The sequence below is a fragment of the Sciurus carolinensis genome, chromosome 14 (genome assembly GCF_902686445.1).
Source record: "Sciurus carolinensis chromosome 14, mSciCar1.2, whole genome shotgun sequence".
Taxonomy (NCBI): domain Eukaryota; kingdom Metazoa; phylum Chordata; class Mammalia; order Rodentia; family Sciuridae; genus Sciurus; species Sciurus carolinensis.
This window is the reverse complement of record NC_062226.1, coordinates 63,551,448-63,576,867: the sequence shown is the minus strand read 5'-3', so window position 1 is coordinate 63,576,867 and position 25,420 is coordinate 63,551,448. Positions and strand designations below refer to the sequence as shown.

The window sequence follows — 25,420 nt, the reverse complement described above, 5'->3', positions numbered from 1 at the left end:
ATAACGCAAGAGTGATATGCTTACTCTGGGCTCTGTGCCCACCTTCTCCTAGGGCAATTCATTTGAAGTTGAGCATTTCCCCAAATCTTCATTGTTGTCTAGAATAACAGCAGATGCAAACTCAGAATAGTTCCACATTTTAGGATTCAAAGCTTGTACCTCTCATGAAACCTTCGCTAATTTAGAGCAAAGCCGTGCCTCCTCCTGTGTGCATTTGGTAGAAAACATAGTTATCCACACATAAGATACATGTTCACTCACATGCGTACATGTACGTGCATGTACAAAAGCTCATAAGCAGCCTGTGTAGTGGTGCATGCCTGTGATCCCAGCGTCTGGGGAACCTGAGGCAGGAGGATAACAAGTTCGAAGCCAACCTCAACAACTTAGCAAGGCCCTGTCTTAAAATAAAAAAAGGGACTGGGGTGTAGCTCAGTGGTTAAGTGTCCCTGGATTCAATCCCCAGTACCAAAAAAGAAAAAAAATATATATGAGCATACTTTTTTTCTTATTTATCTTTTAATTTTTTACAGACTGCATTTTGATTCATTGTACACAAATGGGGTACAATAACAAAATTTTGTTTTTATGAGCGTACTTTTATAATACTCACGCTGTACATATGTACTCGACTACCATACCTTTTCAAAACCAGATCAGTCAACCTTTCTTTAGTATCCCTAACTGTATAACCTGATTTTAAATTTGGCTTTTCTTTACATTTGAACAGATCAAATTCTTACACTGGGCTTTCTCCCTAATTAATCTCAGAAAGAGGAAGAACAAAGTTTTTCCTTTTTTAATATTTCTCTACGTATCAACCCTGAGATCAGCATTTATGTTTTCATTTATACCACCAATAGATAGAAAATGAGGGGCTGGGGAGATAGCTCAGTCAGTAAAGTGCTTGCTTTGTAAACACAAGGCCCTGGGTTCGATCCCCAGCACCCCCAAAAAAAAAAAAAAGTTAGAAAATGAAAGTTTACTTTTCAGCCAGGTGTGGTAGCTCTGCCTGTAATCCAAGCTACTCTGGAAACTGAAGCAGGAGGATCTCAAGTTAGAGGCCAGCCTGGGAATTTAGCAAGACCCTGTCTCAAAATGAAAAGGCCTGGGTATGTAAATCAGAGATATAGTGCTCCTGGTTCAATTCCCAGTTCCATACACACAAAGTCCATTTTTTTTTTCCTAAGGACCTCTATATAACTGTGACTGTAGGCATACATAAATACTAAGTGAACAAATCATATTTATAGTTCAACAAATGTTTACATATGTACTCCACTGCCAAGGTCAAAATATATTACCATCACCCGGAAGATTCCTTTGTGTCCTTTTCAGTCAATACCACCAATCCTGTCCCATGCCCACTTGTTGAAGTTTTGACTTTTCTATGAAAGTCCCACTACATTAAGAAGGATGAAGTTCTTCACAGGAGTACAGGAGGTCTCAAATAGTCTCTTTCAAATATCTTAGACCTGTATTTTTAACTGTCAGACGTCTTCATTTTGGTATATTTTGGATGAATTTCAAATGCAACACAACTTAAATGGAACTCACTGAATTTTCCCAACTTGCTTCCTCTTCTAGTTAAGAACACTATTTATCCAACTCATCCATTTAAGGCTTCCAAACTAGAAACTTAAGACTTGTCAACATTCCATAACATCCTTCCTCACATCCATGTTTTCCACAAACCTTAGAAGTTCAAATTTCTTTCTATCTTTGTCTGTCTTTCTGTCTTTGTCTTTATGTGTGTGTGTCTGATCATTTATTATCATTTTTTTTTTACCATGGACAAAGATTTTTAAAAACTTGTTCCTTTTTAGTTATACATGAGAGTAGAATGTATCTTGACATACATAGATGGAGTATAACTTCCCATTTTTGTGGTTGTACATGATGTGGAGTTACACTGGTCTTTTATTTGAATGTGAACATAAGGAAGTTATGCCCCATTCTACTGTCTTTCCCATTCCCAACTTCCCTTCCCCTCACTCCCCCACTCCAATCCAGTGAACAACCACTCCCCCCATACACACACCTATTGAGTCAGCATCAAATATCAGAGAGAACATTCAGCCTTTGGTTTTGGGTGATTTATTTCACTTAGCAAGATAATCTCCAGTTCCACCCATTTACAGGCAAATACCACAATTTTATTCTTCCTTATGACTGAGAAATATTCCATTGCGTCTATATACATTTTCTTAATCCATTCATCTGTTGAAGGATACCTAAGTTGGTTACAGAGTTTAGCTATTGTGAATTGAGCTGCTATAAACATTGATGTGGCCGGTCACTAGAGGAGTGGGATAATTGGGTCAAATGGTGGTTCCATTCCAAGTTTTCTGAGGAATCTCCATACTGCTTTCCATATAGGTTGCACCAATTTACGATCCCACCAGCAATATATAGGAATACCCTTTTCCCCACATCCTTGCCAACATTTACTGTTAATTGTATTCTTGATAGTTGCCATTCTGACTGGAGTGAGATGCAATCTTAGTTTTCATTTGCATTTCTCTAATTGCTGAGATGTTGAACATTTTTTCATATATTTGTTGATTGATTGTATTTCTTCTGTGAAGCATCTGTTGAGTTTCCTAAATATTTTATTGATTGGGGTTTTTTGTTGTTTTTTTGTTTTGTTTTGTTTTGTTTTTTTGTTTTTTGTTTTTTGGTGTTTTTTGAGTTCCTTATCCTGGAGATTATTCTTCTGAGGTGCACATGGCAAAGATTTTCTCCCATTCTGTAGGCTCTCTAGAAGCTTATTTCTAGAACACTCTGGAATACATCCTTTCCTCTCCTATCCACTGCCCTAATTTTGCCAAAATGGGCACAATTACCTCTTGATAATCAGACAACAATCTCTCCCCCTCACCTCTCCTTAGAGCATTCCACTGTCTCCATGTACTTAATCACATCAATGCACCTCTCAAAAAACCCTAGTCTCCCCAACCCTGGAGTCGGGGGAAGCTACTGTTTTGAATGCTAATCATCACACACTGCTCTTTATTTAGTCAACCTTTCTCTGATATGCAGTCTCTTCTATCTGTCAAAATGCATACTTGCCTCTTTGGGCATTCTGTTTATCTAAATCCTTTCCATAACAATAGCACTAAAGTAATTTATTGTGTACTAAGGGATAAGCACTGAGATAAGTATTTTACATTCATTAGGTTTATAAGCACCAGTTTACATGGAGGAAATTGGAGCAAGTAATATGTCCAAGATTCACATCTTAAGTAAAGAACTAAACTGGGATTACAATTCTGATCGATTCCATTCCGCAAACTGAACAGTTACATGCTGCCTTAGACTACAATATACCATCTAACTCAGGCTGTTTTACGCCTGTTCTTAAGCTTCCACATCATCTTAGTCCCCCTTTTGGCATCTCTAATGAAGGTTTTCGCTAACATCACACTGTTTATTATTAAATTATCCTTTAATGTTTTTATTTTTGCTAATTTTTTACTAAATTGTGAGCAAGCAACAACAACAACAACAACAACAAACTACATTGCTCCACAAAAGCGTAACAATTTTAAAACACCATCTAGTTATCCCTTGTTGGGGCAGATCAGAAGTGTGCTTTAGGTATATCTATCATCTCATTTGCATACATAATGAACACTCAATATTTGCTTTAGCATAATCGGGAGAAAACGGGGTGAATTTTATTTAGAATCTCTAGGTGAATGTGAAATCTTCAGCAAGGGCAGAGACCTCAAATGTCTACGTATATTCCGTTATTTGTCCTGTCCCGAGTAGGGCCATCTTTTTCTTTTAGAAAATAATACTGGCCTTGTCTGTGCTTATAATTGTTTTAATCGGTGATTTTTAAAATGCTACTCTATGGGATTAGTTAGCACTGGTCTGAGTACTCAAGTTACCAATTTAGGCAAATACAAGGTACAAGTTTTTTTTTTTTTTCATATGCTTTTTCTCTTCTAAGTTGTATTTTCATTTTCAAATAGACTCCCTTTTAGGTAGTGTTGCGCTGAGCGAATTCCGAGAATTTATTTCAAGTAGGCTCCTTGGAGTTCTTTCTTCCGAGGTATGTAGTTCCGCATTATTCAAAACTCTTTTCCGCAAACCCACAATCCCTTAGGCCAAAGACACCCTTAAAGCTGAAGGTCCGCAAACGGAAATTCCAGGTCTCGCCAGCAACTGGGCGGGGGTGGGGACTGGAGGGAGCTGGGGAGGCACTGCGCCTTCCACCATCTGAGGCCGGGGTGGAAGCGCAGAGCGAGGCCCAGGTCGTGTTCAGCAGGCCCCCTGGTCTTTGGGACCCCCCCCCCCCCCACAACCTCTGCTCCGCAGGAGGAAACCCCAGGGAGCAGGTTCCGAGCTAAGGCAGCAGTCTGAACTGGTGGGGACGAGTTCCCGAAGAGTCCCGGGGCCTTTTCCCAGTCCACCGGCCCCTCAGTGCTGCGTGGAGGGTGCTGTTCGGCTGAGTGCGGTCCAGCTTGCTCATTCCTTCTGTTTTCTCAGACTTTGAGCTCTGCCCGCTTTCCATGAACATACAAGTGCGTATCAGGGGTATTTTTTGATGTGTTTTTGAGACCAGAGAGCGTTATCTGCTAGGCCTGAGCAGTCTCCCCCCACCTAGGCCCGAAACTAGATCTAAAAGGGTAAAACTGCCAAGAGAGCGCCGAACCTGCTGAGATCTGAGGGCACGAAGGCGTGCCCAGGGCCCAGGTGAAGACTGGGCAAATAACGGCTTTCGGCAGCCCCGCCCCTGAACCCCGCCCTCGCCAAGCCTTCTTATTTTCGCACCCCGAGGTCTGTAACCATCTCCCCCACCGCTTCCTCTTTAAGGCGGAGCCCCGCATGGATCTCGCGAGATTCGGGTTGGCGCCGTGACCTCCATGTGGGAGCTACAGCTCTATAAGTAAACACTCAGCGCGGCCGAGACATGGCTCCTTCCTATTTGTGAGGGGGAGGCTGCGGTAGCGCCCCGGGCTAGTTCAGGTTTTCTCTCCTCAGCTGACCTGGGCGTGCGCGGGGTCTGGGAGGTGCCACCGCCTGTCGCCTGTCGGGCCCAAGTCCGGTAGGTAGGTCGTCTTCGCCTGTGTGGGCGCTCGCCTACCCGCCGCGGAGCACCCGAGGCGCTGGGGAGGCGGCGCGCAAGGGCCAGCCGGGGCGCGGCGTCCTGAGCACAGGGGGAGACAAAGGGGGCCAGCCCCCTCTCCCAGTACCGAGATGTGGATCCAGGTTCGTACCATCGACGGTTCCCAAACGCGCACCATTGAGGACGTTTCTCGGAAAGCCACGATCGAGGAGCTACGCGAGCGGGTTTGGGCGCTGTTCGACGTGCGGCCCGAGTGCCAGCGTCTCTTCTACCGGGGCAAGCAGGTGAGGCAAGTCGCCGGTCCGTTGGGAGCCTCAGGGAGGGAGCAGCCGGGTGCCTCCAGACAAGTAGGCCCCAGGGATTGGCAGGGCGCGCACCCTGCTCTGCTTCGGGTGGGCAGCCCCAGGTGCGGGTCGGGCCTGTGGGGAGGGGTTGCAGCCGGTCCCTGCCAGCTCAGGCTACAGGTGCGCCTGTAGTACAGAGGTGAGGGCACCAAGCGTGTGGAGACCTCGTTGTTTCCTATTAGACGGAGGCAGAAACTGCAGTCAGAGCGTACCAGGGCCCTGGGTTCCTCACTTGCGCGCTCGGTGGAGCCGGGGCGCCTGGAGAATGGGGAGGGCAGTGAGCTCTGGCGGCCATGCCACAGCGCGGGAGGGGTGAGCTGGCACCTCCAGCTCCCCAGGCTCCCAGCTGCGCTGACCCAGCTAAGGGCGCTAGAGCTTTGTGGCCCTTTCGCGGTCCATGCTCTCAGATAGGAGATGGAATCTTGGGCATTACTCTCAGGTACAAGAATGTTAACCTTTCACTTCACTGTGGAAGGGTTTGCACACATTGAAAATCCGAAGGACTTCCAGAACATTTGGTCCCTCTCTCCCTGCCTCTCCTAGACTTGGAATCAGTGTTGGGTGAGGTTAGAGACCTGGACTTGAGCTATTAATGTAACCTGGAGCGGGCTTTAACACTGCCTAGTTTAGGGCCAGGGATTTTATTCCCAGAATGCTATTCTTTCTTCTCACCTTCGAATATTCCCCTCATTCATATCTAACCATTAAGCTAGCAATAACTTGAAAGCTGAAGGTGGAATGTGTTTTCGATGGTGAGGGTGTTTGTGAACATTTCTGGTAGTTGTTATAAATGGACCGTGGTCTGACCAGTCTATTTCCTATCCCACAAGTCTCTCATGGTATATACTTCATACGACCAGACCCATAGCATTTTTCTTTTGTCTTGTTGTTAATCTACTGAAAAGTTATTATCCTGCAGTTGATAGACTGCAGTTTGGCTCCAGTTCTGAGGTTTGAAATAAATGCATCTCTGATTTCGTAGAAATAACCTACTAACTGCAAAGAGTTTGGAAGGAATATTTTTTTCTTCATAGGCTTACCTTTCCAGGACTGTTCAGAAATTTCAGAATAACACTGTTAACTGTAAAAGGGAGAGCCACGGTTTTTGTTCTTCTTTTTCTTTTGGTTTTTGTTTTTCCCTTTAAAAAATGGTATAGCCCTTTGATTTGTGACTGCAGCCAATTTTATAGATTCCTTATTGTTTGTGATTTTTGTTTTAAACAGGTGTTCAACTTAGTTGTAAGCTTTGCTTTGGAAGTAACCAGTCCTGTGTTTATTACTATGTAGCTTTGTATTGCTGTGCCTCAGGTGGCAGATTGATGTTTCCTTTTCATCACAGGTGAAAAGCATGCAATCAAGTCTTCTGCTTATTTTCTAGCCAGGGAGACTAGTGCATGATTTCCTAGGGTATTTTGGTAATTTCAGCACCAGAGATAGAAATGAAGGATAAGAATATATTCTAATGAATTAATTTCACCCTGAAGTCTCATACATGCCCTTAAAAGTCTATCAAATATTCTGATGTAAAGTGTATCTACCTGTCTTGAGGAAAAGGTTGGGGTCGAATTAAATTCAGAGCAACAAAGTAGACTTGTAGTAAACCAGGATGTTGGTTCCAGATTCTGGGAAAAACTGTTGAGGATAACAATCTTTGTGCTTCTCCCAGGACAGTCGATAATTCACTGCTTTGATTTTTTTCAGCCCAGTGATAAACCAATAGGGATGAGGAATAGACTTTCGGTGCCAGCTCATTGACTTGGAGAGAGAAAAAGAAGACACTGCTGCTGGCTGTGTTCACTTCCTTATTAATGACAAATAGCCACGGCAGTAATTATCTCCACTTGTCTTTGGAGTTCCACAGTCCACGGAGAGCATTCTGTGCCTATAGCAGGCTGCTACTGGATTGGTATCATGGAGGTGTTCCTATCCTGTAAAATGACTTTGTGCACGTTAGGAAAAAGGCATCCCTTTCTCAAGGTGCCTTTACAGCCACACAGTGGAAAATGTCATAAATAAAAACAAAATTTACACAAACTGGGCATGGTAGTCCCAATTACTTGGAGACTGAGTGGGAGGATCCCTTGAATCCAGGAGTTGGAGGCCAGCCTGGGTAACATAGGGAGACCCTGCCTCTAAATAAGTTTACAGTTTATACAATTTAAGTTCCCCCATCCTGTTTATTATTTCTGCTTCTTTTAATCTTTGATGTATATCAGATTTACTTACAGAAAATTATTACAGATGCTTACCTCATCTCAGATTTGCAGATACATAGTAGGATTGATAGACTGCAGTTTGGCTCTGATCCCAAGGTTTGAAATAAATGCACCCAAGAACCCAGGGAAGATTTTGATGAACACCAGAGTGTGAAAATGAATTTTGAGAGGATAGTCTCCTATAGTGTCTTACTATTGAAAATATGCATACTGTGTTCTCAGGACCAGAAGCATTAGCTTGGCCCAGGTACCTCATACAAGGTCTACTGAAGCTGAATCTGTAGTTTAACAAGGTCTTTAGTTGATTTTTATGTGCAAATTAAATTTGAAAAGCCTATAATTGACAGGGCTATAAATTCTGGTTGGAATAGGGTATCCTCATTTGGACTTTTTTATCTGTGAGGTTGGGTTTGTGGCACTGTGGGGAGTGGGTCTTTTAAAAGAATGTAGAATTTAAAGTGGTTTCTAGATCTCTAAATCTTTTGAGAATCTAGAGTGTACTGTTTTTTAAAGACTTCCTCTCCCCTCATTTTCTTGCCTTGTCATCACTATCTTGGTAGCCTTAAGTGGTTTGTAAATATGAGGCATGAAGAATATCTGAAGAAAAACTAAGTATTTGCTTTTTGCCTCCATACCTTTTCACATGGAGTAAAAGTCAAAGTTTTTGCCTATTTAAAAGAATACATGCATATATACTTACATATATGAGTTGAAAGATCAACATGGAAGTTATGCCTTCTACCCATGTTCCTTGGGAATGATTTTTTTTCCCTGTCTTTTTGGTCACTGCTGGTCAATTTTGTTTTTCCTTCTTCCTGGTTTTCCCTTGCATCATTTTTGTAGTTCTTTGTTTCCTGAAACATTTTTCAACTCAGTAAAAATTCAAGAGTGCAGCCTGACTAAAATTCCTAACCATTTTTGCTTCGTCAGAATTGAAAATCTTGCACCCCCCCCCCTCCAAATTCCAAGTATGGCAGTTTTCAGAGATTCACCACTTTGAGTCATTGATAGATTATGATTATATCCCTGTTTGTAATTTCTAGATGACATCTATTTCTCCCCACTTGGCGTAATTTGAATGACATAACTTTGAATCTGCACTTAATACAGAAGAACTCTGGTATTTAAATTATCTCAACACTTAACAGCTCTTCATATATGTGAAACTTAGAGTAAAGCTGTGTGAGATTTTTCTGTACAGTGGATAATAGTAACTTGTTTTGGGAAGACTAGAAGGATATCTATGAATTAGGGATAGGTGAATGGATAATATAGGTGGAAAGTTTGTCATAGCAAATATGAAGAAAGGAGGTAACATTTATTATCAGCCTTGATGTGTTTAGTGTTTCACTGACTTTAGACATTACTTTTTCTCTTAAACCAAGTTGAGAAAGGGTACCATTTGAAGTAACCTATATTTACTTTTGACAGTCATTTGGTAGAAAATTGTCAGACGTTGAGTGTAGGAATGTCCCCAGATCCCTCAGACTCTTGTGCCTCAAACTTTAATGGAAAAATGTTTATGGAAACACTTTGTTTTTAATTATTTCACCACTTTAACTGCTGTCTTTATTTTTGGGAATGCCCTTACCAGTTAATTTGCATATTTTGTGCTGTTAACATATTTCTACTTTAAATAGTTTTTATGATTGTCAGAATGTTTATCAGTTTGCATGTGGAGTCGAAGTTGTACTTTTTCAACTCTTTGAAAGTTAGGGTGTTCTTATTTTATTTTTGATTATTGGAGAATATAAAAACGAAGGTATCAGTGCCCAGTTTTTGCTCTGTGAGTTCATCTACCCCTTCCCCACAGGAGTTCAGGACTAGAGGAGTTCATTGTTTTCAGTAAAGTAAGCAATATTAACGTTCCTACCCCTATAAGGGCTTATCTAGTTACTGCCTTGGTATACGTCTTAGGCTTATTTAGGCTATATTTATATTGTATATGTTGCTGGGGATCAATCACTGGAACTTGCCCATGCTATGTGAGCACTCTTACCATTGAGCTATAGCCTCAGTCCTAGGCTAAGCATGTTAACTGAGATAGTATCTAATTTAATCCTTCATTGGGGAATTATGAAATTCTTGCTCCTTTGTTCTATTTAACAAATATGAATATTTGTAGGGGATTGGGTTAGGTGTGTTCTTGAACTATAGGAATTAAAATCACTGATCTAGTATATTTGTAAGTTTATAATTAAAGAACAGACATTTTTGGTTGGCTTCTCATACTGTCAGTTGCGAATGGTGATAAATATATATGAAAGGGGAGAATGGTCGTATTTCTGGGGGAAATGATCTGATCTTCAAGAAATTTAGTTTTCTTGATTCATTGTATCAGTGAAATAGCATTGAATTTTACAAAGAAACAAAGTGGAGAGAGTTTCCTAGGGCTACTGTAACAAAGTATCAAAACCTAGTTGTTTTAAAACCACAAAAATTTTGTTGTTCTAGAGTTTAGTCAGCAGGAATGTGCTTTTTGATAACTCTAGGGAGAATCCTTGTGCTTCTGTGTTTGCAGGAAATCCTGTTTCTTACCTTGAAGATGTATCTACTGTAGTCATATGGCTTCCTTTTTCCTGTGTATCTTCACATGATCTTCCTGTGTTGTGTCTGTGTCCACATTTCCCCCTTTTATAAGGATACCAGTCCTACTGAATTAAGGGTTTCCTCTAATGACCTCATTTTAATTACCTCTTTAAAGATACTGTCTCCAAATAGGGTTATATTCTGAGGCATTGGGGATTAGAACTGAGGCATGGGAGGGCCAGTTGTCATGATGCATGCCTATAATCCCAGCAGCTCAGGAGACTGAGGCAGGAGGATCTCAAATTTGAGATCAACTTCAGCAATTTAGCAAGTCCTTAAGCAACTTAGCAGGACCCTGTCTCAAAAAAATAAAAGCTAGAGATGTGGCTTAGTGGTAAAACACCCCTGGGTTCAATCCCTGGTACTGCCCCCCAGAATGAGGGGGAGCACAACTCGACCCATAACAATAGCTTTTGCACTTCTGTAGTCAAATGTATTATTTGACTGCCTCTAATGACTCTGTCCAAATACAGTCGCATCCTGGAGTACTTTTTGTTTGTTTTGGGGATTGAACCCAGGACCTTTGCACCCTAAGTAGGTGCATCAGCATCTCTTTTGGGAAAGGAGGCACAATTCATGGGTGAGTTGCAAGATAATTTATTTGCTATTTGTCCTGGAAGACTTCATGCTAAAACTTGGTCATGTTTGTAGATGGATAGAATCTTATGGAATATATCATAAGAAAGAATTATAATTATTCCTTCTTGATTTTTAAAATGTATCAATAAGTTGGGTACAGTGGTACATGCCTGTAATCCCAGCAATGCTCAAGGACTCGGGAGACTGAGTCAGGAAGATCACAAGTTTAAGGTCAATTTTTGTGATCTAGCAAGACTGTCGTAAAACAAAAAAAGATCTTTAATTCAATCCCAGTATCAACAACAAGAAGAAAAAAGGGAAGTTTATGTGTGTATCTCAGCAATGTTTTAGAAAGATAGGGTTTGACCTATCTTTACCAACATAAGGTCATTGCTTTCAAAATTCACCTTTTTCCCCTTGCAGTAGGTTCAGACACTGTTTGTTAAAATAAGCAACATTTGGTGATAAGTTAAATCAAGTTTAGAATTTTTCTGGCCAGGGCATGAGATCACAGTCACAAGGATGCTTCTCTCCCCCACCACCCTGTTTTTTTAAAAAGTTAGCAGTATTCCCTGTAGGTTCCTGTGCAGTGGTTTTTAAAATTTTCTTTCTGTACTGGGCTTGAACCCACTGATGCTCTACCATTGAGCTACATCCCAGCCATTCCCTTCCCCCTTAAAAAAAAAAAAAAAAAAAAATATATATATATATATATATATATATTTAATACAGGGTCTCATTAAAGTTGCTGAGTCTCTTCTGGATTTTATGATCTATCTTCCTCAGCCTCCCAAGGCCTAAGCTGGGGTTACAGGCATATACCACTGTGCCTGACTTGTGGAGTAGTTATCTCAGAATTGACTGGGGTCTGGAGAAAATGCTGACATCAGAGGGCATACAAAAATAATAATGGTTTCAGATCACTAAATTATAATGCTGTGAATTTTAATAGTTTGGCTAGCATGTTTGGGCAACTAAAGATAAGTTTTAAGAGAAGCATTTTAATATATTTTTCAATTTTTTTCTAGCTGGAAAATGGATATACTTTATTTGACTATGATGTTGGACTGAATGATATAATTCAGCTACTAGTTCGTCCAGATCCTGATCTTCCTAGCACATCTAAACAGACTGATGTACAGACTAAACCCTGTTCTAATAGTCCACCTAAAGTGAAGAAAACTGCAAAGGTGGGATCTTCCAGCCAACCATCTACATCAACTCGTGCTTGTCTTATTGATCCTGGCATTGGACTTTATAAGGTATGTTGTCTTCAGACTTAGTTGTGAGAATTCAGATGTCTGTTCTCTTCAGTATCTTGTGAACAAGTAAACATTGATTGCCTCTGAAAATAAAGATTAGGCTGTTAATATTTTAACTTGTAAAAGAAGTCTTTAAAAATTTGTGAACTTTATAGACAAAATGTAAAATGCATATGTACAGTTTAAATAACAAAACAAACACATGTAATTCTACCAAGGTTAAGAAGTAGGATGCCAATACCTTTTTAAAGATTCTTGTGTGCCCCTACCAGAACAGATTTCCCTATGAGGTAAACTGTTCGTTCTGACTTTTATGATCATTCTCTTTAGTTTGACTACTTATATATATTTCCCTAAACAACAGGTTGATTCGTCTGTGTTTGAATTTATATAATGGAATTCTATTTTTCCTCAACATTGAAAGAGTCTGATTGCATACAGCTAAATTTTACTACTTTATACCATTACAGTATTCCATTTTATTAACATGCCACAAACCTAATCCATAATTAATAGATATTTGGACTGTTTCCAGCTTTTGCTAGGGTTTCGTTTGTTTTTGGTACTGCAAATTTAACCCAGAGGTACTCTACCTCTGAGCTGCTCCCTTGGCTCTGTTTATTTTTCAAGATGGGGTCTTGCTGAGTTGCCCAGACTGGCCTCAAACTTGTGATCCTCTTGCTTCAGCCTCCTGAGTAGGTAGAATTACAGGTGTATACCATGGTGCCTGGCCAGCTTTAGCTGTTTTTTAACGTGCTGTTTAACTTTCTTTGTGTGTTCAAGAATTTCTTAGAAATTCCTAACTAGGAATAGAAATGTCGATGGTTCACTCAAAGGATGCTACCAAACTGCTCTTAATTTGTTCCATTAATCTCCTAATTGGTATCTTCCTTATTTGACTCTTAACACTTACGGTTAAAGATTTTCACACACACACACACACACACACACACACACACACACGTACACAAAATAATATTTTGAAATCAGCTTGTCAAAACTCTACAACTAATCTTCTTGGATTTCATTGGGGATTGCATCTATGGATCGGTTTGGAGAATTGATGTCTTTACAGTGTTGAGTCTTAATTCCAGACCTCTCCATTTAGACCTTTGATGTTTTAATGAATTCTCTCTTTACATGTCTTATTTCTAGTAACCTTACACTTTTGATGCTATTATAAATGGTTCTTTTTTAATAGTAATTTATTTACTAATACATAGAAACGCAATTGACTTATTGACTTTTGTATCCAGCAACTCTTCCAAATTCTAAATAAATTGATACTTTAATTTCATCATTTCCTATCTTCATAACTCATTTTTCTTAATCAGTTGGGATAAATTAGCACCTAAATTAAGTTTCTCAAAACATTTTCAAGATTAGAAATTAAAAATTGGTAGATGAAATACATTATTTAAAAAAATGTAAATGAAGATAATTTTGCATCTGTGGAAAAATGCAGACATCTGTATATATAGAAAGATTCAAAAAAACTAGCGAAGAGCTTTAGCTCCAAAAAAGTCAAGTATCAGACTTGGGTAGCTAAACTGATAAACTGTTTTAAAACCTATAAGGAATAGATAATTCTGATGTTACCTAAATTGACACACAACATAAAGAAGGAAGGAAAGTGTCCTATTAGCTCAATACTAATACTAAAACATGGTCAAAAGCACATCAGCATCACTAACATTGATGGAAACCCAAGTTACATTTAGCAAATAGAATTATGACTATACTACCTTGACAAAATGTAGTTTGCCAGAAAATGGGGATAGTTCATTATTTGGAAATGTTTCAGTTGAATTCATTAATAAACTAAAGAAAAATTATCTAAATTAAAATGTTATCTACATCTAAATACAATTTTGAGTTCCTTATGTAAAAAAAAAAAAAGTCCTTGTTAAAGAGGAACAGTTAAAACAGATGAATATATTAAATCATGCTCAGCATTATGCTTAATGGTGGGGAAAAACTAAAAGTATTCCCAGTGAAGACAGGAGCCCATCAAGGAAGCTAATTAATGTTGCCTTTATTTGACATCTTTCTGGAAATGCTAGATAAGAGAGGCAGGAGAACAAAATAAAATATAATTGTTAGGGCAAAGTTATATATACCTGAGAAGACTGGAAAAATAAATGTTTAGAACATGAGCAGTCAGTAAGATGACCATTTTCAAAGTTAATATTGTGATACTAATAGCTTTTATAATCAGTTAGTAGAGGAGAAAGAAAAGCAATAATAAAAGGTAAAACCTGGAAATAAAACTTATATAAATTAAAAGAGCGCTCTGTGTAATGCTCCTTCCTGCCTGCCTTTTTCCCTCTCTCCTGTGTTCTCCTAAACAAATCTTGAGAACCCACATTGTGCAGGGCGCTAAGGTGCTAGGTGTGCAATGATGAACAGCTCCAATGCATTTCTTCATGGAATTTTCAAAAGAACCACTTCTGTTGATTTGCTAAGTAAAGTACTGAAAGCCAGCTTGCTACTTTGTCTAATATCGCCCATTCATTTCATTTCTTTTATAGATAACTGTCTTAAGTTTGTTTTCTCTTGGTATTAATACAGTACTGCAAACTGGGTAAATTATAAAGAAAAGGTTTATTTTAGCCCACAGTTCTAGTCAAAGGGCTGCATCTGGTGATTGCTTTCTTGTTGGCATTCTCAAGGTGCAGGGCAAGAGATGGATGTGTGTGTGTGTGTGTGTTTTTCCTTCTTATAAATTTTCACTTTATTTTTTGTAACTTGGGGATTAAACCCGGAGGTACTTTACTACAGAGCTACATCGCTGTCCTTATTTTTTGAGACACGGTCTCACTAAAATGATTAGGCTAACTTCAAATTTGTGGTCCTCCTGCCTCCGCCTCCTGAGTTCCTGGTGTTTCAGACATGGGTCATTGTTACTGACTTCTTGATCTTTATTTTTTTAAGACATGGGATCTTGCTTTGTTGCACAGGCTGTAACAAACGTAAGCAGTCCTAATGTCTCAGCCTCTTTAGTAGCTGGGCCTACCCACAGACACAATGTTTCTGACTGTTTTCACATTCTTAGACCTCACAATGTGATTTAAAATACAACACAAGCTTTGGAAGGAATTAACCATAACAATACCAGTACTCTGATATTTTTTCACATTGTTACATTTTAGAACAGTTTGTAATTTATAGCAAGATTGGGAATAGAATACAGAGTTCCCATATATCCTACACTCAGTCTCTCCTATTAATATCTTACAGTATGGTAGGTATTAACAACATTCTGTTTACTAAATATAACTTGGGTTTACATCAGCAGGAACTTAATATTGTTGAGGTGAACCTCACTCACCTGACTGAGATAGTACTTGTCAAGTTTTTCCACTGTTATCTGCACCCTCCCCCATACTGTACTCTTTTGAGAGGAAGCCACCATGTGCAGCTCACACTTAAGGAGAAGAAAATTATGTATTTCATGGTGTTGAAAGCAGAATATCTACAAAAATTTGGAGTTCAACATAGGAGATTTGTCTTTTCTCTCCCATTTATTCAGTTATTTTTATCTGTGTGTGTACTGGTGCTCAAATTATTCTAGTTTTGATCATTGGAAATGTTTTCATGTCCTTCTTGTGCCCCTTATTAGGGAGTTTCCTTTTCTTTGGGATACCAGGGGTTGAACTCAGGGGCACTTGACCACTGAGCCACATCCCCAGCCCCATTTTGTATTTTATTTAGAGACTCTTATTGGATTACTTAGTGCCTTGCTTTTGCTGAGACTGGCTTGAACTCAGAATCCTCCTGCCCTAGCCTCCAGAGCCACTGGGATTACAAGCCAGTGCACCCGGCTTCTTTTTCTATTTTTAAAGCATTTTCTTTCTGGCACTACAAGATGCTTCAGGCTTATCTCCTGCTGTAGTCCTATAATCAACCATTCTCCAAGGTACTCTTTTTTTCTTCAATTGGAGAATGGTATTAGAAACTCTGTTTGGGCTTTATGTGTACTTCTTTCACTTTGTTCCTGGGGTGTCAAGGGCCCTGAGCTGAGTAAGGAGGTATATGTGTGTATGCTAAAACATGTATATACATGTGTCTATGAATATGTAGCCATCTCTTTACATATTAAGTTAATATTATTACCGTTTCACCCTCTTTTGGCTGTAGTTTAGAAGTTTACTTTTGAATTGATTTTGGGAAGAGACGAATTTGTTCACATAGGAGGGCCAGTTTGTATATCTGCAGATCTGAAAGTAATCACAGTTAAGCAGTTCAGATCAACTTAAATTTTTTTTGTCTAGCAAACTTCTGTTTCTCCCCTTCCCCTACTTCTGAAGATTATCAGGAGAAACTACTTCTCTCAGCAAATCTTTGCTTTTTATTCTCAGTGTTAGTGCTTTGGTTTTCAACTTCCTTAGACATTTTTCTTTATTTAATAATTTTTATGTTTCACATTAATGTATAGAGGCTAAAGATTTTAGCTTTGTCTTCAGACCTGGTTTCAGTTTCCACTTAAACTGCTTCTTAGTCATATAAACTTGAAATCCCAATTTTGCATTCAGAGTTCATTTAGGAACACATTGGAGTCTGGCCCTTAAACTCTAGAAGACTACTATTTATTTTATTTATGTAAATATAAATATAAATATATATGCATATATATGTATATCTATTTTTTTTTTTTTTTTTTTTTTTTTTTTTTGGTACCTGGGATTGTACCCAGGACATTTAACCACTGTACTACATCCCAGCCCTTTTTTTGAAACAGGGTATCACTAGGTTGCTTAGGGCCTTGCTGAATTGCTTTGGTTAGCCTCGAACCTGAGATCCTCTTGCTTTAGCCTTCTGAGTTGCTGGAATTACAGGTGTGTGCCCCACATCAACCTCATACAATGATTTTTTTTTTTTTTTTTTTTTTTTTAATTTTTAGTTATACATGGCAGTAGAATGTATTTTGGCAGAATATACATACATAGAGTATAACTTATTCTATTTAGGCTTCCATTGTGATCATACATGATGTGGAGTTACTCTGGTCATATATACAAATACAAGGCTAGGAAAGTTATGACCAATTAATTGGACTATCTTACCTATTCTCCTCCTCCCTCCCTTCCCTTTGTTTCCCTTTGTAATCCAATGGACTTCTATTCTCCCCATCCGCACCCTCCCTTGTTGTAGGTTAGCATCCACAAAATCAGAACATTCAGCCTTTGGTTTTTGGGGATTGGCTTATTTCACTTATCATGATATCCTCCATTTCCATCCATTTACTAGCAAATACCATAATTTCAGTCTTCTTTCTGGCTGAATAATGTTCCATTGTGTATTCACACCACATTTTCTTTATTCATCCATTGAAGGATACCTAGGTTGTTTACATAGCTTGGCTATTGCGAGTTGAGCTGCATAGATGTGACTGTGTCACTGTAGTATACTGTGTTTAAGTCCTTTGGGTATATACTAAGGAGTGGGAAAAGGGTGTCAAATGGTGGCTGCATTCCAAGGTTTCTGAGGAATCTCCATACTGCTTTCCAGAGTAGGTGCACCAATTTGTGGTCCAGCCAGCAATGTATGAGAGTACCTTTTTCCCCACATCCTTGCCAGCATTTATTGTTACTTGTTTTCTTTATAACTGCCATTCTGACTAGAATGGTACTGCATGTGGTATGGGTAGTAAAGATTTTCTCCCATTCTGTAGACTCTCTGTTCATATTCTTGATTGTTTCCTTTGCTGTGAAGGTTTTCAGTTTGATACCAACCCTTTTATTTTATCTTCCATTCTGATTGGAATGGCAGTTACAAGTAACAATAAATGTGAGATGGAATCTCAGTGTAATTTTAATTTGCATTTCTCTAATTTCTAGAGAAGTTGAACATTTTTTCATAGTTTTGTTGATTGATTGTATTTCTTCTTCTGTGTCAGGTCTGTTCAGTTCCTTAGCCCATTTATTGATTAGGCTTTGTTTTTTTTTTTTTTTTTTTTTTTTTTTTTTTTGTTTTTTGTTTTTTGTTTTTTTTGGTGTTCTTTCAGTTCTTTATATATCCTGGAGAGTAATGTTCTATCTGAGGTGTGTGTGGTAAAGGTTTTCTCCCATTCTGTAGACTCTCTGTTCATATTCTTGATTGTTTCCTTTGTTGTGAAGATTTTCAGTTTGATACCAACCATTTATTTTATTTTTTGCATTGGGTGTTGAACTCAGGGGTGCTTAACCACTGAGCCACATCCCCAGCCCTATTGTATTTTATTTAGAGACAGGGTCTCACTAAGTTGCTTAGTGCCTTGCTTCCTCCTGCCTCAGTCTTCCAAGCAGCTGGGATGACAGGTGTGCCCGGCTCATCCTATTTATCGATTCTTGATTTTACTTCCTGGGCTTTAGGAGTCTTGTTGGGGAATTTGGTTCCCAGGTCAACATGTTGGAGAGTTAGGCCCACTTTTTCTTCTAGTAAATGCAGGGTGTCTGGTTTAATGCCTAGGTCCTTGATCCACTTAGAGTTGAGTTTTGTCTAGGGTGAAATGTAGGGGTTCAATTTCATTCTATTAAATATGAATTTACAGTTTTCCCAGCTCCATTTGTTGAAGAGGCTATCTTTTTTCCAATGTACGTTTATAGTGCCTTTGTCTAAGATGAGATATCTGTTTTTGTGGGTGTATCTCTGTATCTTCTATTCTGTTCCATTGTTTTTTATGTCTGTTTTGATACTAATATCATGCTGTTTTTGTTACCGTAACTCTGTAGTATAATTTAAGTTCTGCTATTGTGATGCCTCCTGCATCACTTTTCTCAATAAGGATTGTTTTGGCTGTTCTGGGTCTCTTATTTTTCCATATAAATTTCATGATTGCTTTTTTTCTATTTCTCATACAGTAATATTTTTAAAACTTCATTTACCCTTTGTTGAAGAGACTAACAGATTTTCTTTGGTTTGGTTTGGTTTTTTTGAATGAAGCTTGGTAATTTTCCTTAAGTATTTGAGATTTTTGACTAGTGAATTTTTTGCATTTAGAGGTGCTTATTTCAGAACAGTTCTTACATTCCATGAATATTTGGTATAGTGTATATTGATACTAGATACTAGGGGTAAAGGGTAAACAAATGATTGTCCCTGTCTTCTTGTAACTTACTTTAAGATACTTTTTAGCTAAAATGAGAACAATTTAGAAGTTGCTACTTTTGGATTAAATTGTTTTGAATTTTCTTTATTTCTTATAGTATAAATTTGGTTGGTTAGTATATCAAAATTTCATTAAATTATTTTTAGTTTATTTAAAAACCATGAGGTCTTCTCTTTATCTTGAGATCTTGCCCATGTCACTTTGCTTTGTTAAAATTTTGCTCTTCTTTTTCTTTTTTTAGTACTGGGGATTGAACCCAGGGGTGCTCCACTAAGCTATATCCCTATCCTTTTTTGTTTTGAGATAAAGTCTTGCTAAATTGCTTAGACTGACCTTGACCTTGGAATTCTTTTGCCTGAGCCTCTTAAGTTGCTGTGAATATAGGAGGGTACTATATTGCCTGATTTTTCCTTCCTTTTTACTAAAATATTCTTTGAACCTCATGATCAACAGGATACAGAATTAACTGTATTCAAAACTGATAATGATAAACATTTAAATAATATGGTAAAATGAAATTTTAACCTGAAGTTATTTATTACACAGTGTCGTTCTTGTTTTGCTATATTTTATATCTTTGAGCTGTATTTGGTTAGTCTGAGAGTTTTTCATATGTTCCAGAAACTAGCTATCGCTAATCACTGTGGAAGATTGCACAAAGGACTTGGTTTATTCATCCTCATTGTACACTGAATATAAATTTGAATCACACTGATTCTTTTTATTTATTGGTACCAGGGACTGAACCCAGAGGCACTTAACCACTGAACAGCATCCCCAGCCCTCTTTATTTTTTATTTTTTTTAAACAGAGTCTCACTAAGTTGCTTACAGCCTCACTAAATTGCTGAGGATGGCCTCCAACTTGTGATCCTTACCTTAGATTCTGGAGCTGCTGGGATTACAGGTGTTTACCACTGGACCTGGCCTTTTGGGGTTTTAAGTGGTTTGTGGCTTCTGAGTGCCCAGCCACACTCAGCTAATCACACTGATTCTGGATTAGGAAATGATTTACATTCCAAAATGGGGTGGACTTTGATACCTAAATTGATTTTTAACTCTGGTGTTTGAATATGGAAGATTTATATGACTCAAATAAGATCCAGCCTAAATGATGTATTTAGAATTGATTTTTAAGGTTTAGCTAAGTATGTGGCACTATTAAACTTCTTACATATTGCCTCTTATGTTCATCATAGGAAACACAGGAAAAAAGAAACATTAGTAATCTAAGTAATATTTATATTTTAGTGTATCACATTCTATCTTTTGTCCATAGTGCAGTTCTTGATATTTAACTTTTTTTTGAGAATTGCAAAGTAGACAATACAAATCTATAAAAGAGTAGGTTTTAATGAAATGTTATGAACTGTGTTTATAAATACCACCCCAAATTATGAAATAGAATAGCAATATCCCAGGAACTCCTTCCCACATACTCCTTGTTTATTCAAACCCTTCTTCTCTACTTGTAACTGCCACCCAAACTTCTGTAGTAATCATTTCTTTGTTGTTTAACTTGATCCTATTATTAATCTTTAGCAACCTACTAACATTTAACCTTTTCTAACTTTTCTAACTTATGTAAACCGCATAGCAGTTTTTTTTTTTTGTTTTTGTTTTTTTTTTTTTTAACTCTAAAGAAAATGTTATGGGAGAATCATGTTCAAATTTGGAAAAACCTATGTTCTCAGCTTAGCATCCATTAATTTTTTTAGCTGTGCTATCTCTTGAGTCTGTTTCATGTATAAATCTCATTAGAAAATAGGAATGATTTTGTATTACAATAGAGGAGATAATATACCTTAACAGTAAACTGCTAATGTTTACTAAGCAGAATATGGGAAATTAAGGCTACTGAGTTTTAATGAGTCTTAACCTAGGACATATTGATACTTAGGGCAAGGAAATTTGCACCAAACCTTATCTCAAATGTACTGCAAGGTATGTTCTTGTATCTGCAAAGTATGAAACTGGAACTAGTTAAATTGTTCAAGATTTTACTTTGAAGGTGACAGATGAAGGACTTGAACCCAGGTTTACCTGTTAAGCTGGAGATTTTTCTGAGAATAAATGAAGCATTTACAAATATACTTGACATACAGTAAAAATCTGATATTTACTGTTTTGTATTATTGTTTTATTTTTTAAATTATCCTTCCTTGCCTCCCATGCTTTCAATGGCATTAGTTCATTTCTCTTTTCTTCCTCCTTTCCTTCCTTCCTGTTCCCTTACGTATCAAGTACGTGGACATGGAAGACTTTACTCTGTATATGGCTATTTCTTTGATATGAATAAATTTAGCTTTTAAGTGTAGAGTCATATTATTGGTTTTTCCTCCATAACTTTTCAATTCAAACCAGCACTCCGTATATATTTTTAAAATTTTGTATATTTAATGTTTGACATCTTTGAGGAGCCTCGCTTACTGGGGTGAGACTGGTCTTCCTAGGGCTAATTCCTGTTTTATTTTGGTAGCGCTGGGAATGGTATGGCAAGCTAATTCCTAGAGACAGTCAACAACTTGTCATTGAGCCTGCCTTTCATTTACAAGCAACCAATCCTGAGTCCATATCTCAACCACCTCTCTATTTAACTCTCACACATCAAACCAATATTCCTCTGTACTGAACATGTAGGATCAGGTACAACTTGAGACTGCCCCTATAGCCCAGAGCTCACCCACATTATTCAAATACTAATATTAACCTTTTTCCCTGTCTGCCCTGCCTTTCCCATGAGAAACACAATAGAGGCTCTGTGTTATACTTTCCCCTAGTTTCTTCTGCCTCCTGACCAAACCTGGTGATTCCCTACTGGTTTTACTTGCCTTTTTTGGGAAATGCGAAGTAATTCTTTCAATGACATTAGTTTCTCTATGTTGTGATTCAGTTACCTCCATAAATTAAAATCCTGTGAATACAATTGAGAATTGAGAATCGATTTTTTTTTTTTTTTTCTTTCTCTGTCTCTCGCTCACACATATGCACACACGTTCTGTTTTCCTCTTTTTGTCATGCGATCTCTTCAGTTTTGCTAACTCTTCTGGCTAATTACTTTGGTTTTTAATTTCTGCTAGATTATTTAAAGTTACCATGGCAGTATCCTGTTTTCATGTTAATTATATGGGTTTAGGTATTTTTCTTCTAAACTGCCATCAAAATTCATGCTCTGCAAAAAAGCTTTAATCTGTGGCACACATTTTGACCCATGTAAATTAGTATGTCTAGGTAATGTGCAAAATTTTTGAATTTGAGACACCCCCACCCCGTTTATATGCATTATTGTGAGTGATTCACTATCATTAATAAAATAATAAAACTTATAGCTCATTTCCACTTATAAATGTAGGTTTACTCTACTCAAATAATGCCCTACCTTTGAGTTTTAAATTCTCTCGGTGATGTTTAAGCATTGGCAGTATTTTTCAGTTGATTTTGGTTTCTCTTAATTCTATTTTATTTCCAGTTATTGAGGTATCCACATGCTACATTTGCCTGCTAGTTTCTTACACTTAATAGGCAAATTCAGTATTGGATTTGTAGTTCTTATTACTCCATCATAAGGCTTAAGGTGTTTTAGCTGTTACCATCTTAGTATCAACTGTATGTTATATTCTCTGTTGCAACAATAATTACATAGTGCTCTATGAAACCTTACATTTTGACTTGCAGTGAAAGAGTAGTAACCTCAGTTTATTCTCCCAAGTATTATGGACTTTAACATTGATTATTTTATATTTGTTTTAGCTGTGTTGCCTAGAAAAAACAAAATGTCTTTAAATTTGTCAGGGGTGGTTATGGAAAGAATGAGCCAATGTCCATTTAATATGTAAATTAATTTATACAGCATGTAATATGTTCCATCTCTGATTCTTTGTCATACTTAACCTGGTTGACCCTTTGGTCTTTATTTTCTCCTTAACTCTTATTTCTTATGTCTTTCAAGCTCTTTCATTACTACTGTGTTCATGACCTGTACTACCTTTAGCTAAATATCTGTTTTGGTTGTGAAAGTTAATATTTTTTGGCTTATCTGTACTTTCTCTACCTTCTTTTGTCAGGTTGGCTTTAAGTTTCAAGGTCAGGATGTCTTTCTGGCTTTATATTTCCATAATTCTCACCTAGGGCAAGTTAACTTCTAAAGCATTTGTTTTCTTATAAAATAAGAATCATCATTTGTTAGGGGTTGACAAACCTAAGAAAGAAACCTTGCATATTATCTAGCATATGGGTATTTAATTTTTAGTATATACTCTCTTCCCCAAGCTATACTATTTGTCAGAATTATATTAAACGCCCTAAGTGGTCTCTTCTACTCTTTAAGAAGAGCCAGCTTGATGAGATGATCATGTATTGATTTCAGGTTTTCATTTTAAAGACTTAAGAGAAAGAAAAAAGTAAACGTTGAAGAGATACCTTTGTTATTGTCCTGAAAGAACCTTCGGCCTATTATACTAATGTTCTCAGGTGTTTTAGGAGAGAATTTTTTTAAAAAAAAACCTGTTTCCGTTCCTTAATTCTCCGACATACCTTTGTTTTAATACTGTTTTTTAATACTATTTTCCTTTTATCTGATTACATGGTTTAGTTCTAGTTCATATACTTCCATACATGGATTTGATTATATCCATTTTTTATCTCTTTTTTTTTTCCCATTTGGTATCTTATAAGCCTGTCCTTAAATTTCATCTTTGTTCTTTCAGGTGATAAATAAATGTATTTTCCTAGTGAGTTACTAACTAGTAGTGGAACTTTTCCAATTTTGTACAATAGACAGTTCACTTTGTTCTTATGCATAATTTTCTCTTGTAAGTTTTATGTTCTGTTAATACCTTACTGTTTTCTGACTGGATTGGCTATGTAACTTATCTTTAGGATTATAGAAATTAATGGAATAAATTAGCAATAGTCATAATAGTTTAAACTCTGACTTTTCATTAGTGGTATTCTTATTGTTCATCTCGCAAGATTGACTCTTGGGTACATAAAAATTTCATTTTCAGCTGGGCACGGTGACATACCTCTATAATCCCAGCTACTGAGGAGACCGAGGCAGGAGGATCACAAGTTTGCAGCTAGCGTGTGAAAATTAGATTGCTTGCCTGACATGTGCAAGGTCCTAGGGTAAAGCCCCAGTACCACCAAAAAAAAAAAAAAAATTTAAAGTATAGTATAGACATGGGTATATGGGTACAGAGTAGTTAGAACACTTGTTTCACTGAAGGAATTGGTAGGAAAGTTAACTTTCATACTAGTAACAGGTTTGAGATAGTATAATCTGGAAAGATTAGTTTTGACTTAATCACTGTAAACATCAGTGGCTGCAAATATTGTTTACTATGATAACTCTGAAATATTTGAGTTATATTAAGATTTTTGCAGCAAAAAGTGAAATTAAGCTTCATTAACTAATTTTAAACTTTTTTTAGGTAAATGAATTGGTGGATGCCAGAGATGTCGGCCTTGGTGCTTGGTTTGAAGCACATATACATAGTGTTACTAGAGCTTCTGATGGACATTCACGTGGCAAAACTCCACTGAAGAATGGCAGTTCTTATAAAAGGACTAATGGAAATGTAAATCATAATTCCAAAGAGAACACAAATAAATTGGACAATGTACCCTCTACGTCTAATTCAGACTCTGTTGCTGCTGATGAAGACGTTATTTATCATATCGAGTATGATGAGTAAGTGCTCATGCTATTGAGGACTTCGTGAAAATTCATGTTTTTGTTTATAGAAGCACAACCTTACATTTCAAGATTATTTTAGTCATTCTGAAGAAATCATTTAGAGGTCATGTTCAATCTATTACTTTTGTTCTGTTTGGTAATTGTTAACTAATGAACAAGGGTCCTTTACCTCTTGGTCATCTCTGGCTCTTAAGTGGTTTGTCTTATCTTCCTAATTTTAGGATGTACAGATTTTCTGATTGTCTCCATTAGGTTTTTTGATATGTACTTTAAGAGTATTTTAGAAAGTGTTTTATAACATAGTGTAGTAACCACTAGAGTGAAGTAAAAGTATGTCTAAACAACTTTTTTTTTTTTTTTAGTTGTAAATGGACACAATGCCTTTATTTATTTTTATGTGGTGCTGAGGATTGAACCCAGTGTCTCACTCATGCCAGGCAAGTGCTCTACCACTGAGCTACAACCCCAGCCCAACTTTTTATTTAGATAACTTACATATAGTTTACCCAATTAAAGGGTGAACTTCAATGTTTTTAGCACATTCACAGGACTATGCGTTATCACAA

The 25,420-nt window shown here is 37.5% G+C and overlaps 1 protein-coding gene across 3 annotated transcripts in view; it reads left to right on the top strand.

Annotated features, from left to right (window-relative positions):
• The first annotated feature begins 4,297 nt into the window (after window positions 1–4,297).
• Window positions 4,298–25,420, top strand: part of Uhrf2 (ubiquitin like with PHD and ring finger domains 2) — an 88,276-nt gene continuing 67,153 nt past the window's right edge. The window contains exons 1-4 of one of the 3 annotated variants that reach the window (XM_047524149.1): window positions 5,222–5,361; window positions 7,123–7,398; window positions 11,834–12,067; window positions 24,589–24,848. In XM_047524149.1, the coding sequence (XP_047380105.1) occupies window positions 7,333–7,398; window positions 11,834–12,067; window positions 24,589–24,848 (560 nt within the window). In that variant the 5' untranslated portion in view covers window positions 5,222–5,361; window positions 7,123–7,332. Of the gene's footprint in view, window positions 5,362–7,122; window positions 7,399–11,833; window positions 12,068–24,588; window positions 24,849–25,420 lie in introns of all 3 variants that reach the window. The other 2 variants (XM_047524150.1, XM_047524148.1) reach the window with 2 other exon arrangements.